Genomic DNA, 22525 nt, shown 5'->3' on the forward strand with positions numbered 1-22525 from the left:
CCTTTTCTTTAATAAAACCTTGGGCTGGGTCTTGGCAGCCTCAATCTTCTTCTTCCTTCTTTTATTGACTGCCTAAACCCGCACACTAGTCTTTCAGCTGCTAAACCCAAATTTTGTTCGCAACTTCCTCGCACGAACTGACTGAAACCAATCCATCCGTCCATCGATAACATCGAGGCCAACCACCATGCAAGCTCTTCAATCTACATCTCTTCGCGCATCTCCTCTCAATCCACTCCAGAATAAGAGCAATAGTAGTCGAAACAATGCCAAGACTCCCAAGCGAGTCTCCTTCATCAAGGCATCCACAGCACCGGCGGTTTCTGCTCCCAAGCGCGAGAAGGACCCCAAGAAGCGCGTCGTCATCACCGGAATGGGCCTTGTCTCCGTTTTCGGAAATGATGTTGATAGTTACTATGACAAATTGCTCAGCGGAAAGAGCGGGATCGGCCCCATAGACCGGTTCGACGCCTCCAAGTTCCCTACCCGGTTCGGAGGCCAGATCCGGGGGTTTAATTCAGAGGGGTATATTGATGGGAAGAATGATAGACGGCTTGACGATTCCTTGCGGTACTGCATTGTTGCTGGCAAGAAGGCGCTCGAGGATGCGGATCTTGGTGGACACGATTTGTCTAAGGTTTTCCCATTACTTGGGTATCTATTTTGTGATGGTTTTTGGTTGATTTTATGTTTGATGTCGTGATTTTGATGGCCTGCTGCTTTATTATTTAGCTGAAATGTCAATGGCAGAATTGCCCAAAGGGTTAAAGCTTTTGTTTTGCTTTGAAATGTCTATCTCAGATTCTCATTGGCGTTTAGGCTACTGCCATTGTTTTCCTGTCTTAGTTGATATGGGACAACATGGTTTTGAGTTGACTGTTCCAGTTTGTCGATGATTTCGATGTTTGCTTTTGTATTCTCTCCTCTTCTTTATTTATGTGGCACGATTTTCATTCATTTCTTTGTTTTTGTTTTCAGATGAAATTATATATGGGACCTTACTGGATTAGACAAAGTGCTTGTGGGCTATATGTAGTTAAACTTGAGTAATTTGCGTGAGAATCCATTGTTCCTTTATAACTCTAGAATTGAAATTTTTACCAAACTTGTTCATTGAGGCATAACACTGTTAAAGGGCTGTTTTCTTGACTTATTCGTTGAATGGCTGCCATGATGCTCTCTTCTGGATTTATGTAGAGTGAACCTTTGGTAAACGAGGTGGGGTGTGAATCCAGGCACTTGATGAATGCTTCTTAATCCCAGTTTGTGTAACCTACATTCTGAGGCACATCTGTTCTAAAATTTAATTGGGGTTCTACCTTAGAAGTTTTTACAGAGTTGTGACTAAGCACAGAATAGACACATGCATTTAGTAGTGCCACTGCCACCTGTATGATGATTAGGCTTTGAAATAAAGAAGGGATGAAAAGACAATTTATTTCTGAGATCATCGGTCGCTTGTTAGATCTGGGGCTTTCTTCGTGGAACAACAATTGCTCTGTTACTTGACCAATAATATAGTTTGACACAAACTGACCTTAGGCAATGCTCAAAGATTATATGTTACCAGTGCATGTTCACTGCCTTAATGTGTAACCCTCTAGAGTTTGTGGTTGGTCAATTAATATTTTCATATTTTCATATAGTGCCTCAATTCCTGGAAACAGTTTCTCCACATATTTTGTGGGGTAAGGTCTGCGAACATCCTGTCTTTCCTCGGCCCTGCTCACTGCAGGTGCCTTGTGCACGAGAGTTGTTCAATAACTGAGGCACTAAAAATGCTGATGTGATCATTTTTTGCAGATTGACAAGGAGCGAGCTGGTGTGCTTGTGGGAACAGGGATGGGTGGTCTTACAGTATTTTCCGATGGTGTTCAGGCTCTAATTGAGAAAGGACCCAGGAAAATAACTCCCTTCTTCATTCCTTATGCTATAACGAATATGGGGTCGGCCTTGCTTGCAATTGAACTTGGTCTCATGGGACCTAATTACTCAATTTCAACTGCTTGTGCTACTTCCAATTATTGCTTTTATGCTGCTGCCAATCATATTCGTCGAGGGGAGGCCGATTTGATGATTGCTGGTGGAACGGAAGCAGCCATCATACCCATTGGTTTAGGGGGTTTTGTAGCATGTAGGGCCTTGTCGCAGAGAAATGATGATCCACAAACTGCTTCAAGGCCATGGGACAAAGATCGAGATGGATTTGTTATGGGGGAAGGAGCTGGCGTGTTGGTAGGTTTGCTTCTTTCCATATGATAGTGTGGAATATATACATGTGCATAGCTACTTCTTGTTTTTCATTTTGGGTTAGTTTCTCCATGAATAATTTTGTGTACTGTGTTGGTCATGATTGGTGATAAGGAGGACTATAATTGTATATTGTTGATGTCACCAGCTATTGGCCTTTGATACCTGAGAAATATTAGGTTCTAGTGCCTAAGTTTTGTTTACCTTGTGGTTATATTTACTGCATGAGCTTAACGAATCTTATGCAATCATACTTTAGAAGTAGGTAAAAGAGTTTTCTGCTATATCGACATGTCTTGGGTAAAAAGGTTTGAACATTGGGATATGTCATTCACTAGTTTGTTAGGTATAAGGTAGGCTGCCTTTGGTTATGGTCCTGGTTGTAACTCTCTGTGGCCGTTTGTGTGTACGTGCTTATTGATCTTTTCACTAAAGGTGAATTTAACCAAACTACAATTTTATTTACTACAAAGACCATAATTTAATTTTTCGCAAGGGGAGCATAGTTGGGCATGAAGTAAGCTGGAGGCAATTAGAGAGTGTGTGGCCTGGGCTAGTGTGTGAATAGGGTCTTTAGGCTGGGTGTCTTTCAATAATCTTCATTTCTCATGTTAAAAAAATTGCATGTCATGGTTTAAATACAGTTTTGATAGTGCTAAGATGGCAAATGACATTTTTGGCTTTAGTAAAGTACTCTTTTTCTCACTGACAAGATAGGGAAATTTGCAATTAATAAGAATTTTTTTTCAATTTCGTCAATGAATGTTTCAATTTTAGACAAATAGTCTTCGTTTCTTGCTAAACTGAAGGAAGGATCTCTTATCTCTGCACAATAGTCTTGAGTTACTAGTAGGAGTGAGGCAACTCTTGCAGAAGATGTTGCAGCACCAAGTCACCAACAGTTAGTGAATTCAATAGCAATTTGACCGCAATTAAGCCGGAGTGATCTATTGTCTAAAATTGAAACATTCAGTGAAGAAATTGAAAAAATTGATTGTCAGTGACCTAATTGCTGACACCCTATCTTTCAGTGACTGAAAGTCTGAAACAATATTTTACTCTTTTTGGCTTGGTAGCCAACTTTAAGCGTTTGTAAATGTGACGGCCTTTGTCTGTAAGAGTTTGATTGCAGATTTATTTTGTTATTATTATTTTCTTCACAGATTATGGAGAGTTTGGAACATGCGATGAAACGAGGTGCACCAATTATTGCAGAGTACTTAGGGGGTGCTGTCAACTGCGATGCATATCACATGACTGATCCCAGAGCAGACGGACTTGGGGTCTCCTCTTGCATTGAGAGAAGCCTTGAAGATGCCGGTGTGTCACTTGAAGAGGTAACTCTCCATGGTTTCTACCAATTAAGTATGTTATTTTATGGTATTCATTTTACAAATTACTCTTTCAAATTATCTTCTCTGCATTTTATCATGGTCCACTCTGTTTCTTTTATCTGACAAGTAGTTATTCTTTCTTTCTGTGCATGTGCCTTTATGGAGTAATATTTTTTATATGAACACACTCATACATATAGTCATATACCTAAATACCCTCTCAAAGTTACATAATTTATCATGAGAGTTTTCTTTTGATCTTTTCTAAAGCAGTTGATAATATTTTAAGCATCAATCATAGTGACTTAGAAATGGAGCATAACTATGACTTGGACAAATGTAGGATCTATGTTCTCATTACCGGCTGAACTAATGTGTAAACCACTTCTAGTATTTGAGGGTTTTCCAATACTGTTGTCAAGGAAGTGGGCAACACTTGCATGATTATCAAAGAAGTTCTTTGTTGACTTGCACGATCAAGGAAGTTCTTTATAAAGGATTTGGTGACTTTTCCTGTAGCACGGTATTATTGTAGCGAAAAAGTCTTTGATAATTTGTTTGTGTTATATCATTTTGCATATATGGTTTCTTGTTATAGCAATTCCTTTTCCTTTGATGATAAAAAATTGTAGTGTAGGCATTCCAGAAATAGATTTGCTGCATGACTGGGGAAGTAAAATTTATGCAGGTTCAGTCTTGTTGTTAGTTCATAGAAATAAAATGAGTTGGATGAATTTTTAATTGGATGGCTTACCAACTACAGTTATTGTTTTCTGCTACTTGAAGTTCTTTCTTACTCTTTACAAAAAGATGAAGAATTATTTGTGGTTTAATTAGACAATATACCTTTTCTTGTTTGCTAGTACCATGAGCTCTGCTTCACATAATTATTTTGACCACTGTTACTTGAAGTACAACTACCTACGATATGGTTGGAGTATTGTTACTATCGCTCTCCATCTTTAGTTTCTTTTTAACCTTATCTGTACTATTATATGATATATATTTATACCTAGCTAATTAAGCCAATCCATGATGCCATATAATTGCAAATGGAACTAACTCCATTTTTCAGGTGAATTACATAAACGCCCATGCAACTTCCACTCTTGCTGGTGACTTGGCCGAGATAAATGCAATCAAAAAAGTATTCAAGAACACTTCAGGGATCAAAATTAATGCAACCAAGGTAATCGCTGTCTCCCTATCTGTTTTGCTTGTGTGGGTATGTGTTGTCCATATTTTTCCGAATTTGAGCTGGGCAGATGTTGGTAGTCCTGTTTTGCCATTGCTGATTGACATAATCTCTTACTTGTTCCCTCTTTGTTGTCTCTGTTTTGTTTCAGTCTATGATAGGGCACTGCCTTGGAGCTGCTGGAGGTTTGGAAGCTATTGCCACTGTGAAAGCCATAACCACAGGATGGCTGCATCCTTCTATTAATCAATTTGTATGTGATACTATTTCCATTTGTCTTTGTGGTTGATTAGTGATAGGATTAGCACAGCATCATTTTTTATTAGAGTTCTGTTAGATCTCTGCAGTTCTTTGACATGTTTTGTTAGTTGACATATACTACTACATGTATGCAGAATCCGGAGCCTTCAGTTGACTTTGACACTGTCGCTAATCAAAAACAGCAGCATGAAGTGAATGTTGGTAAGATGGTGAAAATCTTAGATTTTTTTTTTTATTATTTTACTTTTAGTTTTTATTCCTTTTTACTTAGTTTCTTGATTTATGATTTCGGAATCATTCACTCTAATTAATATGATTTCAGCCATTTCAAATTCATTTGGATTCGGTGGACACAACTCTGTTGTGGCCTTTTCTGCATTCAAGCCATGAATACACAGTATTTCTACATTTCCCATTGGAGGTTGAATCAACTCGGTCGGCACTTGGTTGTTAATAGTCAATGAGTCCATTTCATCTTCTACCTCTTACTTGAGCTGCTGCAGGTTCTGTCTGTCGGCATTTTGTAGCTTGGGCCATGTAATAATTGTTAGTTGAACTCTTTAAGTTTAGTCAAGTCGTCGTTTTCCCTTGTTCGCGTGCTTTTTACCATTAGAATTTTTGGATTATTAAGGTTATTGGAGCATTTGATTTTCTATGTAGCGGACAGAGAATAGAAGCATTGTTTTCATTTGATCATTTTGCCTTTGCTTGCTTATTGAAATTTGGATACAGAGGTAGTTTATGAGCATTCCAGAGGTCCGAAGACTCCCTGAAATGTTGGCTGCTTAATTCGTGCTCTTGAGCTGTTATTTGATCTCTGCAGGAGTAAAATTTATTACAGACTAAATTTAGAGTGTGTTTGGATTGAGGGATTTAGAGGGAAGGGAAAGGAAGTGAAATAGAGTTTCCTTCCAATTCCCTTGTTTGGATAGTTTATTAAAAATTAAGGGGAGAGATTTGAGGAGATTTGGAGGAAGATTTTATTAAATTCTTGTTAAAATTATTTCTCTCCAAAATGAAGTCATTTGGAGGGAAGGGATTAATAATTAAGTCATTTGTAAGTTAAATATCTATTTTACCCTTGTATATAATATTTTAATATAAAAATAAGGATAAATTAATAAATTAAATAAATTTTATTTTCTTCTTTTTTTATCTATCTAAACATGGGAGAGGAAAAAATAGTCTCCTTCCCCTCCCTTCCCTTCTCTCCCCCTCCCCTCCCTTCTCTTCTCTTCCTCCCAAATCCCTCAATCCAAACACACTCTTAAAGTCACAAAGACAATGAAAGCTAGAGAAGGTAATTGTTTATCTCGCTTACCAAACGGAGTCTTAGGTTGCATGTATTCTTTCGGTCATTATATTGCTTTATTTGATGATCGGAATTAATTAATACTCATGGAAAGTAGCACATGTGACAAACCATTTAAGGAAATCTGTAACCACGTTCAATCAACATACAACTAGGACTTTTAAAATTTATGGTAATTAAATTTTTATCAATAATATTAACATTAATTCTTTCCAATTTTTACCATTGAGAAATATGCTTCTCTTATGTCAATGGCACCAAGGCCCAAGGGAGGGGATATTAAATGAATGGAATTGGGATATGGATGGAATATACTGAAACAGAGCCACTTTGAGGTTCCTTATGAATTGAGGCATAGAACGCAGCCACTATGAAGAAGTTCTGGGAGTTACGAGGGAAACCTCGAAGCTCATATTGGTCATGGGTTGAGAACGGGAATTAAACTCTATGGGATCTAATCTCTCGTCGTTCCTCAGTAGCTCAATGGTAGAGCAGTCGGTTGTTAACTGATTGGTCGTAGGTTCGAATCCTACCTGGGAAGATTTGATTCATTCCGAATTAAAGGAATCGAACTTTGGGTACACATATGCCTAATTTAGTCGATTGTCAACTGAGTCATCTCTCGTTGGTTTATATGATAACTATACTTGATGATCTTATGGGGCTTAAAATGAACAATTTAATTACTTAGTTTTATCATTTATGGTAGCATGTTACATATTATCCGTTTAATATCAATGTTTTATATTGAATCAAATCATGTATTACCAATTAACCATAATAGTGAAATTCAAATTTTAATAAAACTAGAAATGGTTAGTTTTTTACTAGGATAGGTAAGCGGGAGTAGAGACTCAAACTTGGGTACCACTTAATTCGAGCATATGCCTTAACTATCCCTACGGGTTACGCTAAATGTAATAATTTTTTTGCATATTTTTGTTTTGTTAACCAACAACAATCAAAGAGAATCATAACATAGAAAACCAAATTCATTAAGCCATCCAATATAAAGACTCTTATATAAACACCCGACAAGTCCCATAACAATTGAACGTAGAACAACATTACATTTACCTGAGGAAAAATAACAATATACCTGTTTATTTGGTGACAATCTTCCTGTCGTCACCCCTTGTCTTCTAGAGGAGGAAAATTAAGATCGAACTGTAGAATGTTCTTACCACGTTTTCTCTGTTTGGCTCTCAAGAAAATTTCACCTGCCATGTCAAGTAATATGGATGCAACTAATAGCTCTTCTGGGCTTTCAACTCTGGCAAAGTTACTGTCTGTTATGGTGTTTTGACGGATTGACATGATTTTTTTTATTAGATATGTGATGGAAGGAACAAAAAGATATGAAAGAGAGAGGACGTAATTTTGTGATTTAAATACACTTTCTTTCACAAGATATTATACTATTGTGTTGGGATTTAGGAACAGTTTATTTGATATTTTGGTATATTTTGGCTTTCTTTACTTGTTCATTGTTTTTATGGACATGTTACTCAGAATACCTACCCATTTCCATTCACAACTCAAATGATAAATGACATATTTGTTTTCGCCTCAACATTATTTGTAACCGTTTATTAGTATGCATGACTTTGTCTTCTTAGGTCCCTCAACAATCGATGCTAGTTTGAGCCCAAAAAAACGTTTGTTACAAGTTTGAAAGTTTGGCGTATTATATATGATTGCAAGAGACCCATTACAATGAAAAATCAGTTACTGGATTTTTTTTTTGGAAAAATAGTCGTTGTGAAACCTTAGCATTTCTTATAGCAAAAACAAAAGCAACAGAGAAAGATAACATAAATGAACATACAATCTCATCCTCCCTCAGATGAATGATCTGGAGAGCATACAATCCATTCAACAACAAAGACTGCTTGCAACCATCAACAGTGGCCAAGTACCAAAAACAACAGCTAGTAAAATATTAGAATATCCAAGCAATAACAGATACTATGGCAGCAACTGCAGCAGGAGCAGCAATGGCAGCTGCAGCACTCTCCATTGGCGATGGTGCAATCTCCCCTACATTTTCCAGCGCAACAGCGGCTCCTACCATAGAAAAAGCCAGAAAGACCATCATATAGATGGTGAAAGCCATGACCAGTTTAGAAGAACCCTCCATGGTAACCAAATAAGAGTTCCAAAAGAGTAAGAAGAAACACCAACTGAAGTGGGTTGTCACTAGAAAAACAGTGGAGCTGGATTTGAAGCTTTGGGAGAGGGTAGATGGTTTATATAGGAATGATGGCATAGATGACTAACAATATGCCAGTCATGTTATGTTGGTATATATAACGACAAACAAAATCATTGGAAGGCATACTGGGTTGGAGTGTAGATAATATTAATGTTTCATTCAGTCTTAACAACCTGGACTAAATTTGTATTTGACACTTGTGCATTAATCTTTGGAATCACTTTATATATTGAGGATGGTGTGATGCCCTTTCCAGCCAAAAATGTACCGAATAAGCTTCATTAGCAATAATGGGGGCCATGTTAAGGCCATCATCTTGAACATTTTTTGTATTAACAAATGATTTTATTACACATTGGAGGCCTGGTGGATGGTCGGTGGTGCATCTGCACAACCCGTAATGTATTCCGATTATTTTTAATATTTTTTGTAATATCAATTTACCTGATAACATACCTAATAACACGTGAGAAATTTCTATGCGCGCAAACATCACGATCCGATTTTATGCTCATATTAGATGTATAAAGGGCAAATTTATATGATGTTTTTCATGGTTTTAAAAGGAAAAAACAAAAACAAAAACAATCTTGTTTAATTGATTGGAAAAGGACAAAATATAAATCAAACCGGTTGATGCACCCTTGATTACTGAATTTACTATCGTGGTGGTTTGAATCTGAATGGGATGAAACATTGAGTTATTGGATAATACGATCGTCGCGGTTCGTTGAGACACAAGGACTCTGTGGCCCAATGGATAAGGCGCTGGTCTACGGAACCAGAGATTCTGGGTTCGATCCCCAGCAGAGTCGCATTACTTACTATTTTCTTTTTTTTGTTTCTGAATTTTACATACTCCTAAAACATGAATCTACGAATCTAGAAGAGAAAATAACATCTTCTATGCATTGTCAGCCACTCTTCTCCTTTTTTTTGCTAGCTTAATCCGCTGGGTGGGTTCACCACAAATCTATCATCATCAGTTCACCATATCAAGAAACACAGGCTACAGAACTGAAAACACCTTAATGAGAACAGCAAACAATCGCTTTTCCACGTGCAAGCTTCTTTTTCCATATGAGCATTTCAGGTTTGCATGAGAAACATTCATTTCTTTAGACTAATTTGGTATACAGGTTAAATGCCTGAGACGAAAGCATGCGAAGAAACTATCAGACAGCTTCAGCAGGCGAATCGCCTATTCTGGTATTAGGTTATGGTCTTCACCATCACGTTTGTTCTGCACTGGATGCAGCTTTCAATTTCTCTAACTTTTTCCTTATATATGCCTGCTTTAGCTTCTCACGACGTGCAGTTGCCTGCTCTTCCCTGCGCAACTTAACCTCAGATGCCTTTTCTCTTGCTCGACTTGCCTCTACATGAACCTCCCTGAGAAAATCCATAACCAAAATAATCAAGGAATGGACCCTTGTAGCATGACAAAACCAGTCAACTGGATAAGACACTGAACTGGGAAGTAGAAAACACAGCAAATGAGGGCGATTGTATACATTATTAGCTAGATACTTGGATCATTGAACTTTTCAATTTCACTACAATTTTTTTGTTCCTTTGACACAAAACGGCCACATTTGTTCATCATGCCGTCTCTTCTTTATCCATTGGATCACTATAATGCCCCGCCCGTTCAGCCAACATAGAGTAGTTATGTTGGTTACTCATACTTATAACTTCTTTATCCAATATTCTTAAAGCCAATTTTAAGTGACATCATATGTCTGCAATTCTGCATCAGCCAGGGCATCGTCAATTTCTTCGTGCTTATCCCATTTAACAAAGATGACATGGAATCACGAAAATCTATAAAAGATTAGATGTCTCACCTCACAAAACGTTTGTGTTCATTATTGTCCGCTATTCCAGCATTTCGGCCAGGCCCTATAGATTTTAGGTTAAATAACACTGAAGCATCATCCTCAACAACTTCATCAGCTGGCGGTACGGATGCAAATGCACCATGGCCTTGTGGCTGCTCTGACTCGTCCTGCACAAGGCCCTTGCGGAAAAAGTCTACACAATACTTCTCATTGTCTTCCTCATCAGATAGCTCTCCCTTTACTAGCTTCTCGTATAACTCGGCCTTCCTCTCCAAGGCTGCATAGCTGGCTGACCCATCGTTTGCAGCTTTAAGCTCAAGTTTGTCCCTGATTTTCAAAAAACCGAAGATTATACACCATCGCAAAAATTCAGATTGGCATCCAAAATTTTTTGATAAAAATTATTGCGTTGAACTACAACCAAGATTTCCATGACAAGAAAGAAGAAAGAACTCCAAAATGCAATAAGATTGCTATTGCCATCCATATTCCTCAAGGGAAAGACAACAGAAAAGTCAAAGAGGGATAATATTGCTCAATTTTAACGCCTTTACCACTACAACACAGTGGAGGCTGTTAAATGAACGTGAGATCATTGCTTCTCTTTCTCAAATGAAATACAGCCTTTTTATAACTAATTCCTTACCATTAATGAATAATGACATTTATGTCAATTGTCTCAGTTATTAGCCAATTTCTCCACATTATGTAATCTCATACGCATGAATAAGATCCTGATCTTTTCTATTTCCATTTTCATGAAAACCAAAAATTGGGCTGAAAGTTATGTTCCGTACATTGATAACATTTTTGAAACTGTTTTGTAGAAAACAGGAGCAGGTTTTGTAGAGATTAAGAACATAGATTTAAACTGCTTATCAGGGAACAAATGAAAACATAGAAGCCAAGCCCACCACTTAGTTTACATCATACAAAAAGCTCGGTCTTTTATGAAAAGACACATCAAGGTTCAAGTGTCAATCCTATTATTGTAGTTCAACACATTGCTAGCTTATTGCAACAATAAAAAATCTTAAAGGTGGATAGATATGAAAACTTTTTTTTTTTTTAAAAAAAAAAAAAAACTATGCCAAGTTAATGCATCATGAAAATTTGCTCCCAAGCTCATCAATGAAAGTTTATTAGCGAAAATGTAAAACGCAAACTTAACAGCAGCTAAACCACTCACACAAATAGGAACCAAAGCCACCAGATTTGCCTCACAGTTCTAACAATCTCCTTCACAGCTTCACTATGATTGTTTTCCACATGACAATCACCAGTCTTTATTTAAGTATCAAAGTTAGTATCACCACTTCTGAAACTCTAACATGATACTTTTTTCATCAATTTTCTTTTTCCTTTATATGTAATTCTTCGGGAAGCAATTTATTGCTTGTTTATAGCCCAAGGCTTTTTTTCTTCCAAAGAAAAATAGATACCCCTACGAGGTTGTTTTGTTTGGGAATACCAAACATAACAAAGCAGAACAATACCTTGATCTCTATTCTTGACATTACAAAAAGAGAACGCCAATGCATTTGAGTAATTCTTATTGGTAGTCAATAGCTTTCTAGGATTATATCTAAGAAAGATCTTCTCTCCAAGCAAAAACATCTCTTCCCATTATTTGAACCTTCAACCATGCTAGCATGAAACTACTACCAGTTACAGGGTACACCCTCATTGTCGCCGAAGATTCAGACTTTGAATCACTTAAAAACGAAAAATCTTATATAGCATAAAGGGCATTAAAGCATAAACTCGACATCAAAAAAACCCCTCCTCAACTAACCCTAATTCAATCCTAATTCGTCATTGTTAAAGAGACCTAACCCAGCATAATAGAGAAACATAAAATGTTGAAGACCTAGTACAAACAATTTGGTTCACAAAACACAACACTATCAATTTCACTATTTTTCTTTTCCTTAAGTTTGTCAGCAAAGATAAAAACTTCTAATAAGGGGAGAAAAAGAATGGAAATAAAGGAACATACTTGTGAGCACGAGCTTGGACGCCGGAGTTGTGGCGAGAGAAGGAATCATGAGGGGTGATATTCTGTTTGGCTCGGTGAAACTCGACCCCAGGGCCGGCCAAGTCCTTGTTCTTCTTGGACTCCTCCTGGGACTTATAGAGCTGAGCCTTGAGCTCGAGTATGGAAGACGCACCCACACCTTCGATTGCCCTATGCTTCTTCGGCATAATCGAAGACTCCGTTAGCCATCCCAGCGATTCCACCACCACCCTCCTCTTCTTCCCCTCTTCTTCCCCCATTTTTCTTCTTCTTCTTCTGCGACTGAATTTCACATAAATTGTACAAATAATTTCGCTCTGTATTTGCAGAATTCAACGAATGGTGTTGACATTCAATTGAAATTCCGAGAAGAAACAGAGATTGATGAGTTTCCGCTGCAAATTTTCGTTTCCGGATCGACAATGGAGTGGTTTTTTCGGGCGGAGACAACGAATATGTATCAATGGGCCTTCGAGTTCCAGTACCAACTAACTGGGCTTTGTTGCCAAGATAAGCCGACAAAAGTTGGGCTATTTCTCTATTGGGCTCTTGGGCCAATCTTATTTGGAAATCTACGTGAGCCCATATTACTATTAGCTCCATTGGCCCAGCTCAAAAGGGTGGGCATTAACCCTATTTCCAATATGCGTCCAAGAAAGCTAAATTGGTTGTTAATATCTCCGTAACTGTTTGCCCTCCAGAGTTGGAATTGACCTGAATAAATAGTGTTATTACCAGACAATGAACAACAATAAGCAGCATATCCGAAAATGGAAACCTTGTACCCAACTTCTTTTGTCTTAGCCAGCTCAAATACAACTGATTTGCAGTTCACAGACCTTGTTCACAAGTGGAACTGAACTCAAACCAACTTATTTATTGCAAAATGCATCAGGATGCGTTTTAGGGAAAATAAGGTACAACATAATAAGCCGGCTTTAGCAGAGAAATTCAGTGTTGTTTCTTCCCGGTTGCGACTTCCCAAGCCTGTAAAACGTGGTTCACAATTTCTGCCACACCAACCCCATGCTTCACCTGCATATATATGCAAAACTTGTATTAAGTACATGATATCTTAAGTTCTCCAGTAGCAAGGCCAATGATATATATCTCATGATGTTGGTACAGCTTATATGGGAATGAGGAAATTTGCCACATGTCCCAAATATTGAAATAGAAACAAAAAAGAAAATCCACACAGCACCATAAATTCCAAAACCGAACAGAAAATATAGTATTATTGCACACAACTGATGCTATTGAAAGACAAAAACATGTGTGCAACCAACCTGAGCGAAGACAAATGGGCCTCCATCACGCATGCGGAGAGCATCCCGTTCCATGACTCCTAAGTCAGCTCCAACTGCCGGTGCAAGGTCTGTTTTGTTTATTACCTGATGTTCATGTAATTAGTATGCTAGATGACCATATTTACTTCTGCAGATATTATGAAGCAGGAAAGTAGGAAATCACATACAAGGAGATCAGCCTGGGTAATGCCTGGCCCCCCTTTTCGAGGAATTTTATCACCGCCAGATACATCTATTATGTAAATAATGTAATCAGCCAGCTCCCTGCTGAAGTTGGCAGCTAAGTTATCTGCAGTAAGACCAGCATATGTATGATAATATTAAAACCAGTTATCACTGAATTCAGCCAAATAAATTATTAACTAAGCAGCACGGACACGCCAAAATGGGCTCCGCACCCGCACTGAGTGCGGCAGGGACGCGGATGCAGCTGGGACACGCCGGATTCGGCTGCGACTCGCTAAGAATTTCGAAGCACAATTTTGTTTGCTTCGAGGAGAGAGAGAGTGCAGGTGGGGTTAAATTGTCAAAGAAGAGGGGAAAAAAACATCATTAAATGATGCATGAAAGACGGATAGACTGAGACAGAGAGGGGCATAATATTATAATATTTAATACCTTTGACTCATGGACAAAACTCTCTCTGTATTAATTGGTTCCAAGTTCCAACCATCCCAATTTTACCTTTTTCTCTACTAGCTCCCCAGATTCATCATCAGTTGGTTTATTTACCATAAAAGAAATGGGTGAGAGGGCTGGAGTTCTGACATATAAATTATAATTATAAAAAACATTTTTTTATTAGCCGAGTCGCCCCGCACCCGCATCCTAGATTCTTTGAGAATTTACGAATCGATGTATCCCCGCACCCGCATCCCGTGTCGCCGTATCCGAGTCGGTGCTGCCTAGATTATTAACCTTTTCCTTGATAACAAATAAATTCTGATAAAGGAAGCTCAGAATAGCACGAGTACATAGGATACGTATAACATATGCCTCAGAGCTCACAGCAGAAGGAGGGGGGTGGAGCAATACCTAATTCTAAAAGAAAGACCATTCCTTTTAGCCCTAAATTGATGTCCTGCATTTCTGTTATGGTATCATTCTACATATAATCAGCCGTAATTCACTTTTTATTTATTGGGAGAATCCAAGTACTCCCAGAAACCGCTCTTAGAGATGCTGCTACTTTCCATAATACCCCAGGTGCTATTATTTTGGTTAATATATATGCCAGCGCCAAAGAGGATCCAAATTTTATTGCAGCAGTTTGAAGCTGACAACAAAAGCCAATTACTGATGTGCAACGAGAAAAATATCAGTCCATTATAGCATCACTGCAAGAAAAGTACATAACCAGAATTTGTATCCATTGAAATTACCTCCACCAGATTCACAAAGAAGTATGTCTGTTTTGTATAAGTTAGAAAGTTCCTCAAGAGGGCCAAGATTGATGCTGATGTCTTCACGAATTGCAGCATGGGGACATCCTCCAGTTTCTACAGCACGTATTCTTTCTTCAGGAAGTGCCCCATTCTTAACCAAGAACTCACCATCCTCCTTCGTGAATATATCATTTGTCACCTGAAGTAAAAAAATTTCTTAATCTGTCTTCCATTTAACTAATCATTAACATGGGGCAGTAAAAATGTGGAAAGGGAAAATAATAGAATGAGATCATCAACCCATAGTAACTAATTGGTTCTAAGTACTTGAGTTCTGGGATTAACCAACAGAACTAGAGCCTAATCTTGATGGTTTGGGTCTCTCAGACCAAAGCATTACCTACTTTAGTAGCTGTTACACAAAATCGTAACATATGAATCCATGAAAAACTCAATAGAACTAGAATGGGAACTCATAAAAATTCAGATTGATAACAGAAACTCATGAATTCTTTACAGACTATACTTACTGCAGCAAGACTGTATTTGTCCCTTAAATATCTACACAAAGCCAGCATCAATGCCGTTTTCCTGTACAGCACAACAAGGCATTTCATCAGCGTCCATATAGTTAGCTTGAGTCAGTTAGCAAACTTAGTCTCCAGAGGACCAGATTAAATAGTATGATCTCCTCTTATTAAATCTCATCTAAGGCATACTTACTGGACATTCCTTTATTTGCGTTAGAATTTCAAGTGTATGCGATAAAAGAACAACATCTATTATTTTCTGAAGCCTGAAGGCCCTGAACCAAGTAATGTTTGAACATTTATCTTGGATAATACTTCCCATGCTCTCAAAATTTTAAAAATAATAATAATAATTTCCATGAAATCAAAATTCCATCTATAATCAGTCAACTGCAATACATTAATCTTTTCAAACAAAGATAGAGGGCCCGCGGGGACTTAGAGATCTCTCTCTCTGTCTCTCTAATGAGTGAACAATCAATTATGATAGCAATATTAGTTAGAATGAAAATTTGAAGAAAATAGGATTATACCCAGTACCGACAGGGCCGCCAATACCAACAGTGAAAGCTCTCTCATTGAAATCCCTAGTGACCAGTGGCGGAGCTCTTCTGCTGAAGTATCCAGGAGAGTATATGGGCTCGTGTGAGTGTGGTGCCAATCCATCATGGCTATGGTACACCTTCCCGTCTTCACCTACCCATGAATTCGTCGGATTAGCGTGATCTTGATGCTGATGGTCATGGTGATGGTGGTGGTGATCTTGCGAAGCCATTTTATTAGCGGTGTGCAGACTGCAATTGTATACTCAGTGGGAGGGCGAGCAGTTCTTGCTCTGTACGGATAAAAGAAGACAACGATTGGGTGGGTTATTGACGAAAAAGCCCCTGAATCTCATTTGAGCCATATAAGGCCGTGCCATAACTAGGCCCATCAAGCCCATCAAAGTTTCAAAGAAAACCCCCCTAACATTTTAGGCCGTGCCATGGGCCCAGTATACTGTTTAGGCAGTGCCCATCACAACGCTGTATAACTTGAATGATAATATATTTTCTGATATAATACACAAATACATTATAATTATTTGCCTAATAACCAAACAAATTATTTTCACTGTATTCATATATGAATATGAAACATAGAGTATACAGGGACGAATCACACAGATAGTTTTGAGTTCCTATATTCTTGTTAATTTGGAATCAACTCACATATCTTCGAGATGAGATTCCTCATTCCTTGTTGCAGATGACTAAAAAGGATGAAAACATCTGTTTGGTTTTGGTAATCCCCAACACAGATTATTAACAAAATCGCAGAATCGAGCTCCCATATTATATTAACAAAATCACATCAAATTGGTGCTGTCCCTCTTGCACAGTTTGGCTGGGATGGTGGCAGTCTTGATAATCTGAATGCAAGGAAACCTAACCCTGTGGCGAGAACCCATCTCAGTGTACATCTATCTGTTCCACAGCCCCATTAAGAGTGATGTCTCTGTACTCCTTGTACATGTTGTGATAACCAGTTCGACTTTGGTATTGCAGCCAGATTCCATAGTTCTTGATCTTGGTAGGGTTCTGCTCAAAAATCTTGCACCCAACTTCTTCTGTCTTAGCCAGCTCAAATACAGGTGAGTTGCAGTTCACAGACAAAGACTCACAATTGTAACTGAACTCAACCGACTTATATCTTAATGCATCAGGATGTGTTTTATGGAAAATAAAGTACAACAAAATAAGCGCTGCCTTAGCAGAGAAATTCAGTGTTGCAACTTCCCAAGCCTGTAAAACGTGGGTCACAATTTCCCCCACACCAACCCCATGCTTCACTTGAATATATATGCAAAACTTGTATTAAGTACATGAAATCTTAAGTTCTCCTGTGGCAAGGCCAATGATATTATAAATCTCATGATGTTGGTCACAGGATCTTCCGCACAATTCAGATCTTCCAAAACAGCCAAAGTGGATGAGAAGTCTGGTGGTGGAAGGATTCAAGGAGTTCGGAGGGAATTCAATAACGGGGTGTTCTGTCTTATTAAACTAGGAAATGCAATTATATAACATAGATTTATATTAGCATTATGGTGTGTCTTGCATTTGACAGCTTATATGGGAATGAGAAAATTTGTCACACATGTCCCAAATATTGAAATAGAAACAAAAAAGAAAATCTACACAGCACCATAAATTCCAAAACCTAACAGAAAATATAGTATTATTACACACAACTGATGCTATTGAAAGAAAGAAAAATGTGTGCAACCAACCTGAGCGAAGACAAATGGCCCTCCATCACGCATGCGGAGAGCATCCCGTTCCATGACTGCTAAGTCAGCTCCAACTGCTGGTGCAAGGTCTGTTTTGTTTATTACCTGATATTCATGTAATTAGGATGCTAGATGACCATATTTACTTCTGCAGATATTATGAAGCAGAAAAGTAGGAAATCACATACAAGGAGATCAGCCTGGGTAATGCCTGGCCCCCCTTTTCGAGGAATTTTATCACCACCAGATACATCTATAATATATATAATGTAATCAGCCAGTTCCCTGCTGAAGTTGGCAGCTAAGTTATCTGCAGTAAGACCAGCATGTATGATAATATTAAAACCACATTGAATTCAGCCAAATAAATTATGAATTGTTTCCTTGATAAGAAATAAATTCTGGTACCGGATACTCGGAATGGCACGAGTATGTAGGATGCGCATGAGATATGCCAAATAGCTCAGAGGAGAAGGAAAGAGGGGATATTGTTTTGGTCAATATATATGCCAGAGCCAAAGAGGATCTAAATTTTATCGCAGCAGTTTGAAGTTGACCACCAAAGCCAATTACTGACGTGCAATGAGAAAAATGTAAGTCCATTATAGCATCACTGCAAGAAAAGTACATAACCAGAATTTGTATCCATTGAAATTTGAAATTACCTCCACCAGATTCACAAAGAAGTATGTCTGCTTTGTATAAGTTAGAAAGCTCCTCCAGAGGGCCAAGATTGATGCTGATGTCTTCACGAATTGCAGCATGGGGACATCCTCCAGTTTCTACAGCACGTATTCTTTCTTCAGGAAGCGCCCCATTCTTAACCAAGAACTCACCATCCTCCTTCGTGAATATATCATTTGTCACCTGAAATAATAAAATTTATTAATCTGTCTTCCATTTGAATAATCATTGACATGGGTCAATGAAAAATGCGGAAGGGAAAAATGATAAAACGAGATCATCAACTCATAGTAATTCATTGGTTCTAAGTACTTGATTTCTGGGATTAACCAACAGAACTTAGAGCCTTTGAGGCACAGAGCCACAGACCCAAGCATTTACCAAAATAAGTAGCTGTTACACAAAATTGTAACACAAATCCATGAGAAACTCAATAGAACTAGAATGGGAACTAATAAAAATTCAGATTGATAACAAAAACCCAGTGAACTATTTACAGATTATATTTACTGCAGCAAGACTATATTTGTCCCTTAAATATCTACACAAAGCCAGCATCAATGCCGTTTTCCTGTACAGCACAACAAGGCATTTAATCAGAGTCCATATAGTTAGCTCGTGTCATATTTTCTGATGCCTGAACTTACCATGAAATCGCTCTCAAAATTTACTATTAAAAAAAAAAAGATTTCCATGAAATCAAAATTCCATCTATAATAAGTCGACTGCAATACATTACTTTTGAAGAATTCCAGTGGAAACTTCGAGAGCTCTCTCTAATAAGTGAACGACCAATTATGATAGCAATATTGGTTTGAATGAAAAATTGAAGAACATAGGAAATACCCAGTACCGACAGGGCCGCCGATACCGACAGTGAAATCTCTCTCATTGAAATCCCTATTGATGAGTGGCGGAGCTCTTCTGCTGAAGTAGCCAGGCGAGTATATGGGCTCGTGTGAGTGTGCTGCCAGTCCATCATGGCTATGGTACACCTTCCCGTCTACACCTACCCATGAATTCGTCGGATTAGTGTGATCTTGATGATGATGGTCATGGTGATTGTGGTCATGGTGGTGGTGATGATCTTGCGAAGCCATTTTATTAGTGCAGACTGCAAATGTATACTCAGTGTGGGAGGAGGGCGAGCAGTTCTTGGTTTGTTCGGCTTAAAGTAGACGACCTAGCGGGCCCGCTTCACTTGCGCTGAGCGGTACCACCCAAATAAAGAAATTAAAAAGAAACTCTCGTTCCTTTCTTTTCCATCGGTCAATTCAAACACATTATTAGTCTATTATAAATACTAATCATCTCTACCATAATTTCCAGCGCGGAGAAAAGAAATGATATGCATAAGGGTCCTGATTTACGCACCCTCTATTTTTACTTCCTACACTCCTTTTATCGGGATTCGAGCTTCATGATTTGAATTTATGTAAAAAGAGACAGAAATGCACTGATCTCATTGTTAACCTAAGATCCTAGTACTGTCACATCACATTATTAAATATTTCACTACTCACACACCAACAATGACTAGACGTGGCCCCCATTTCTTATCTATTATAATTCCTAGCTCTCTGATCAATCCAAATATATTCAATCTGGGTCCCTACCCAAGGCCAATGTGGGCACACGGGGTGAGTGGAATTTTTGACCAACCCGTGTGATGTTATTGAGCGTGTTTGGCAGTGCGTTTGCACTGCGTTCAGTTGCAACACACCTCACAGCACCACAGTTTTTTGTGACACGCCAAACAGCTTTTGCGTTTCAACTCACCTCACAGCACCACAGCTTTTTACCTCACAGCACCTCACCACACCTCACAGCACTCCCAAACGCTTACATTATTCTTGGGAAGTCAAGAAGAAGAAGAGAGAGAGTGTGTGTTTGATGAGTGGTCCAGATATTTTGGTATAGTGATATGATGATAATGCTGGTAGGTAAGTATGTTCGTAGTAATAAAAATAAAATAAATTTATATTAACATAAAATGCAAATAAAAAATGAAAATTTATGTGTATATTGAAACATTTTTATGCTTGTGGTTATAAAAATAAAACAAAGGCAACAGACCAAGACAGTATCGGCACAGATATCAACAAAATTTTGGGTGTATTTACTAAATATTGGGGTGCCAATTAAAAATACTCCTTAAATATAATCTCATATGAAATAAAATGTAATGATAAAAAAAATTTAATATAATTTTTTATATCACTATCGGTTTCGTTAACAATAATCACTTTGTCCAAGTTATCTTGACAAACGGTTACCCAAGGTCTCCCATTAATGCTTTAGGTACATATAAGATTGCTCAGCTGCATGAGTTATGTCGTACACAAAACTACTAGAAGCATTTATTTAAGTGTAGACGATTTATATTTCCTCTTGAAATCACAGTGTTATAATTTACCTCATTTGTTTGAGTATCGAAATGTTGGGCTAGTTTGCTAGAGCATTTGTAAAGTAGCAGAAATGCTGGATAATTTTAATAACAGATATGTTGCTTGAATGTTGGGTAGGTGTTTGGTTGAACTTTTACTGTTAACATTTGTGATATGTAGCATATTGAATAAATTACATGCAGGGGTAACATGCATTTTAGTTGTAATATAGACATATAAATGTACTTAAAAATAAAAATTAATTTATCTAACATAATTAATTAATAATTGACAATCACAGGGGTATAATGGGAATAAGTAGATTTAATGGGGACAAAATAGACAATTCTCATGCAAATGCTAGGGAAATGCTTCATATAAGTAGCATTGTAAAAGTAGTATAAAATGTTGATGAAAATGTCTCGGCATATGTGCACAAAAATAGTGTTTGGATGGTAACTAACATTTATACTAGCAAGTAGTATAAATACTAGTAAAAAACCTCTTCCAAACAGTCCCGTTACTTGGTGGTTATGATTGGACATATTCCATTTATAATTCATTAAATTTTTGAGAATTAGATAACTCAGAAGTAAAAAATAAAAAAAACATAAAAAAAAATCTTAAAATGAAAATCAAGAAAAAAGTGGTAGTTGTCGAAGTCGACAATAAGAAAGGGGAGTAGTCGTAGTCAGCAACAATTTAGACAAGAAAATTTTCAGATTTTATATCATATCCTTATTTTTTGTTAATCAATGTCAATCAAATCAATTGTCATTTGTCAATGTTAATGGGGGTTTATAAAACAAAAAAGAGGGGTACCAATACTCACGCCGTATGCATAATAATGTAACAAAAATTTGTGTGGAATAATAGTATAGAAAAAGTTATGTACTTGCGTTATGGGAAAATATTAGTATTGAGGATGGTTTGACAAGATTGGAAAAAAAAAATTTCCAATGACCTAATTGTAAACGATCCTATTTTTTAATGGTCTATCCATACTTTCCCCCTTATGTTATTCATTTTTAAAAGAAAAGAAAATCAAACTTCGGATCTTGTATATGTTTTAAGAGTAGATTAGTGGGTTTATGTTATTATCAAAATTTAAAAAAAAATTAAAAAATAAAAGAGAGGAGAAATTGAATAAACATCTTATAAAAAAAAAAATTTAAAAATTTTCATATAATTATATAAACCCACCAGTAACATGTCTTTCATCAACACTTTATCATGTTGTAGTGTGTGTGCCTTTGCTTCTCTCTTTTTTATGCCTTTTAAGTGATTTGTTCTATCAAGCAACCCAACAAATCTCAATCTCCCTCTAAAGATAATTGTGATAAAAACTCAGAGACAATTATGATAAATAGAGGTAATATATTACTGATTATTTTCTTGTCACATAAATAACTCAAAAAGAAAAAAAATTCCAAAGGCATTGCCCCTCCGCTGCTTAATTGTGCTCCAATTCGGATCAAAATCCACCACCGTATACAAATAATTATCAATCTAACAAGGATGCATGAGTTATA

The 22525-nt window shown here is 37.4% G+C and overlaps 4 protein-coding genes and 2 non-coding genes across 7 annotated transcripts; 3 read left to right on the forward strand and 3 right to left on the reverse strand.

Annotated features, from left to right (window-relative positions):
• Positions 1 to 72: 72 nt before the first annotated feature.
• On the forward strand, positions 73 to 5736 carry LOC120015274 (3-oxoacyl-[acyl-carrier-protein] synthase I, chloroplastic-like). The gene is made up of 7 exons (XM_038867621.1): positions 73 to 637; positions 1804 to 2235; positions 3414 to 3587; positions 4660 to 4773; positions 4931 to 5032; positions 5175 to 5241; positions 5363 to 5736. Exons 1-7 carry the CDS (start codon positions 188 to 190, stop codon positions 5428 to 5430), a joined length of 1407 nt encoding a protein of 468 aa, XP_038723549.1. The 5' UTR covers positions 73 to 187; the 3' UTR covers positions 5431 to 5736.
• A 1085-nt stretch (positions 5737 to 6821) lies between these two features.
• On the forward strand, positions 6822 to 6893 carry TRNAN-GUU. The gene has a single exon. It is a non-coding gene; the product is annotated as a tRNA-Asn (tRNA).
• Positions 6894 to 9309: 2416 nt separating this feature from the next.
• TRNAR-ACG lies at positions 9310 to 9382 on the forward strand. Its single transcript has one exon. It is a non-coding gene; the product is annotated as a tRNA-Arg (tRNA).
• A 195-nt stretch (positions 9383 to 9577) lies between these two features.
• Positions 9578 to 12858, reverse strand: LOC120015305 (uncharacterized protein At4g18257-like). Its single transcript, XM_038867672.1, has 3 exons — positions 12408 to 12858; positions 10415 to 10735; positions 9578 to 9959 (listed from the first exon to the last, which is right to left on the reverse strand). The coding sequence occupies exons 1-3, from the start codon at positions 12683 to 12685 to the stop codon at positions 9800 to 9802; spliced, it is 759 nt and encodes a 252-aa protein (XP_038723600.1). The 5' UTR covers positions 12686 to 12858; the 3' UTR covers positions 9578 to 9799.
• Positions 12859 to 13185: 327 nt separating this feature from the next.
• LOC120015304 (urease accessory protein G) lies at positions 13186 to 16498 on the reverse strand. The gene is made up of 6 exons (XM_038867670.1): positions 16184 to 16498; positions 15651 to 15711; positions 15118 to 15319; positions 13903 to 14024; positions 13715 to 13819; positions 13186 to 13460 (listed from the first exon to the last, which is right to left on the reverse strand). Exons 1-6 carry the CDS (start codon positions 16423 to 16425, stop codon positions 13377 to 13379), a joined length of 816 nt encoding a protein of 271 aa, XP_038723598.1. The 5' UTR covers positions 16426 to 16498; the 3' UTR covers positions 13186 to 13376.
• Positions 16499 to 16754: 256 nt separating this feature from the next.
• Positions 16755 to 19798, reverse strand: LOC120015303 (urease accessory protein G-like). Of its 2 annotated transcripts, none has more exons than XM_038867668.1 (6): positions 19453 to 19798; positions 19117 to 19177; positions 18588 to 18789; positions 18111 to 18232; positions 17922 to 18027; positions 16755 to 17481 (listed from the first exon to the last, which is right to left on the reverse strand). In XM_038867668.1, exons 1-6 carry the CDS (start codon positions 19704 to 19706, stop codon positions 17102 to 17104), a joined length of 1125 nt encoding a protein of 374 aa, XP_038723596.1. In that variant the 5' UTR covers positions 19707 to 19798; the 3' UTR covers positions 16755 to 17101. The 2 variants fall into 2 exon arrangements, with proteins under 2 accessions (XP_038723596.1, XP_038723597.1); XM_038867669.1 differs by having other exon boundaries at positions 16755 to 17259; positions 17923 to 18027; positions 19453 to 19792.
• Between the last annotated feature and the right edge of the window lie 2727 nt (positions 19799 to 22525).

Source organism: Tripterygium wilfordii, chromosome 14 (genome assembly GCF_013401445.1).
Source record: "Tripterygium wilfordii isolate XIE 37 chromosome 14, ASM1340144v1, whole genome shotgun sequence".
NCBI lineage: Eukaryota > Viridiplantae > Streptophyta > Magnoliopsida > Celastrales > Celastraceae > Tripterygium > Tripterygium wilfordii.

Excerpts from the sequence above, each read along its gene's own strand:
- LOC120015274 (XM_038867621.1), top strand. The coding sequence starts at position 188 with ATGCAAGCTCTTCAATCTACATCTCTTCGCGCATCTCCTCTCAATCCA. Across the intron at positions 4,774-4,930 it reads TCAAAATTAATGCAACCAAG|TCTATGATAGGGCACTGCCT; the intron begins GTAATCGCTGTC and ends GTTTTGTTTCAG. Across the intron at positions 5,033-5,174 it reads ATCCTTCTATTAATCAATTT|AATCCGGAGCCTTCAGTTGA; the intron begins GTATGTGATACT and ends ACATGTATGCAG.
- LOC120015305 (XM_038867672.1), bottom strand. The coding sequence starts at position 12,685 with ATGGGGGAAGAAGAGGGGAAGAAGAGGAGGGTGGTGGTGGAATCGCTG. Across the intron at positions 10,736-12,407 it reads GTCCAAGCTCGTGCTCACAA|GGACAAACTTGAGCTTAAAG; the intron begins GTATGTTCCTTT and ends TTTGAAAATCAG. Across the intron at positions 9,960-10,414 it reads GAACACAAACGTTTTGTGAG|GGAGGTTCATGTAGAGGCAA; the intron begins GTGAGACATCTA and ends GGATTTTCTCAG.
- LOC120015304 (XM_038867670.1), bottom strand. The coding sequence starts at position 16,425 with ATGGCTTCGCAAGATCACCACCACCATCACCATGACCATCAGCATCAA. Across the intron at positions 13,820-13,902 it reads TTACCCAGGCTGATCTCCTT|GTAATAAACAAAACAGACCT; the intron begins GTATGTGATTTC and ends CATGAACATCAG. Across the intron at positions 13,461-13,714 it reads GCCCATTTGTCTTCGCTCAG|GTGAAGCATGGGGTTGGTGT; the intron begins GTTGGTTGCACA and ends ATATATATGCAG.
- LOC120015303 (XM_038867668.1), bottom strand. The coding sequence starts at position 19,706 with ATGGCTTCGCAAGATCATCACCACCACCATGACCACAATCACCATGAC. Across the intron at positions 19,178-19,452 it reads GGCGGCCCTGTCGGTACTGG|GAAAACGGCATTGATGCTGG; the intron begins GTATTTCCTATG and ends TGTGCTGTACAG. Across the intron at positions 18,233-18,587 it reads TCTTTGTGAATCTGGTGGAG|ATAACTTAGCTGCCAACTTC; the intron begins GTAATTTCAAAT and ends GTCTTACTGCAG.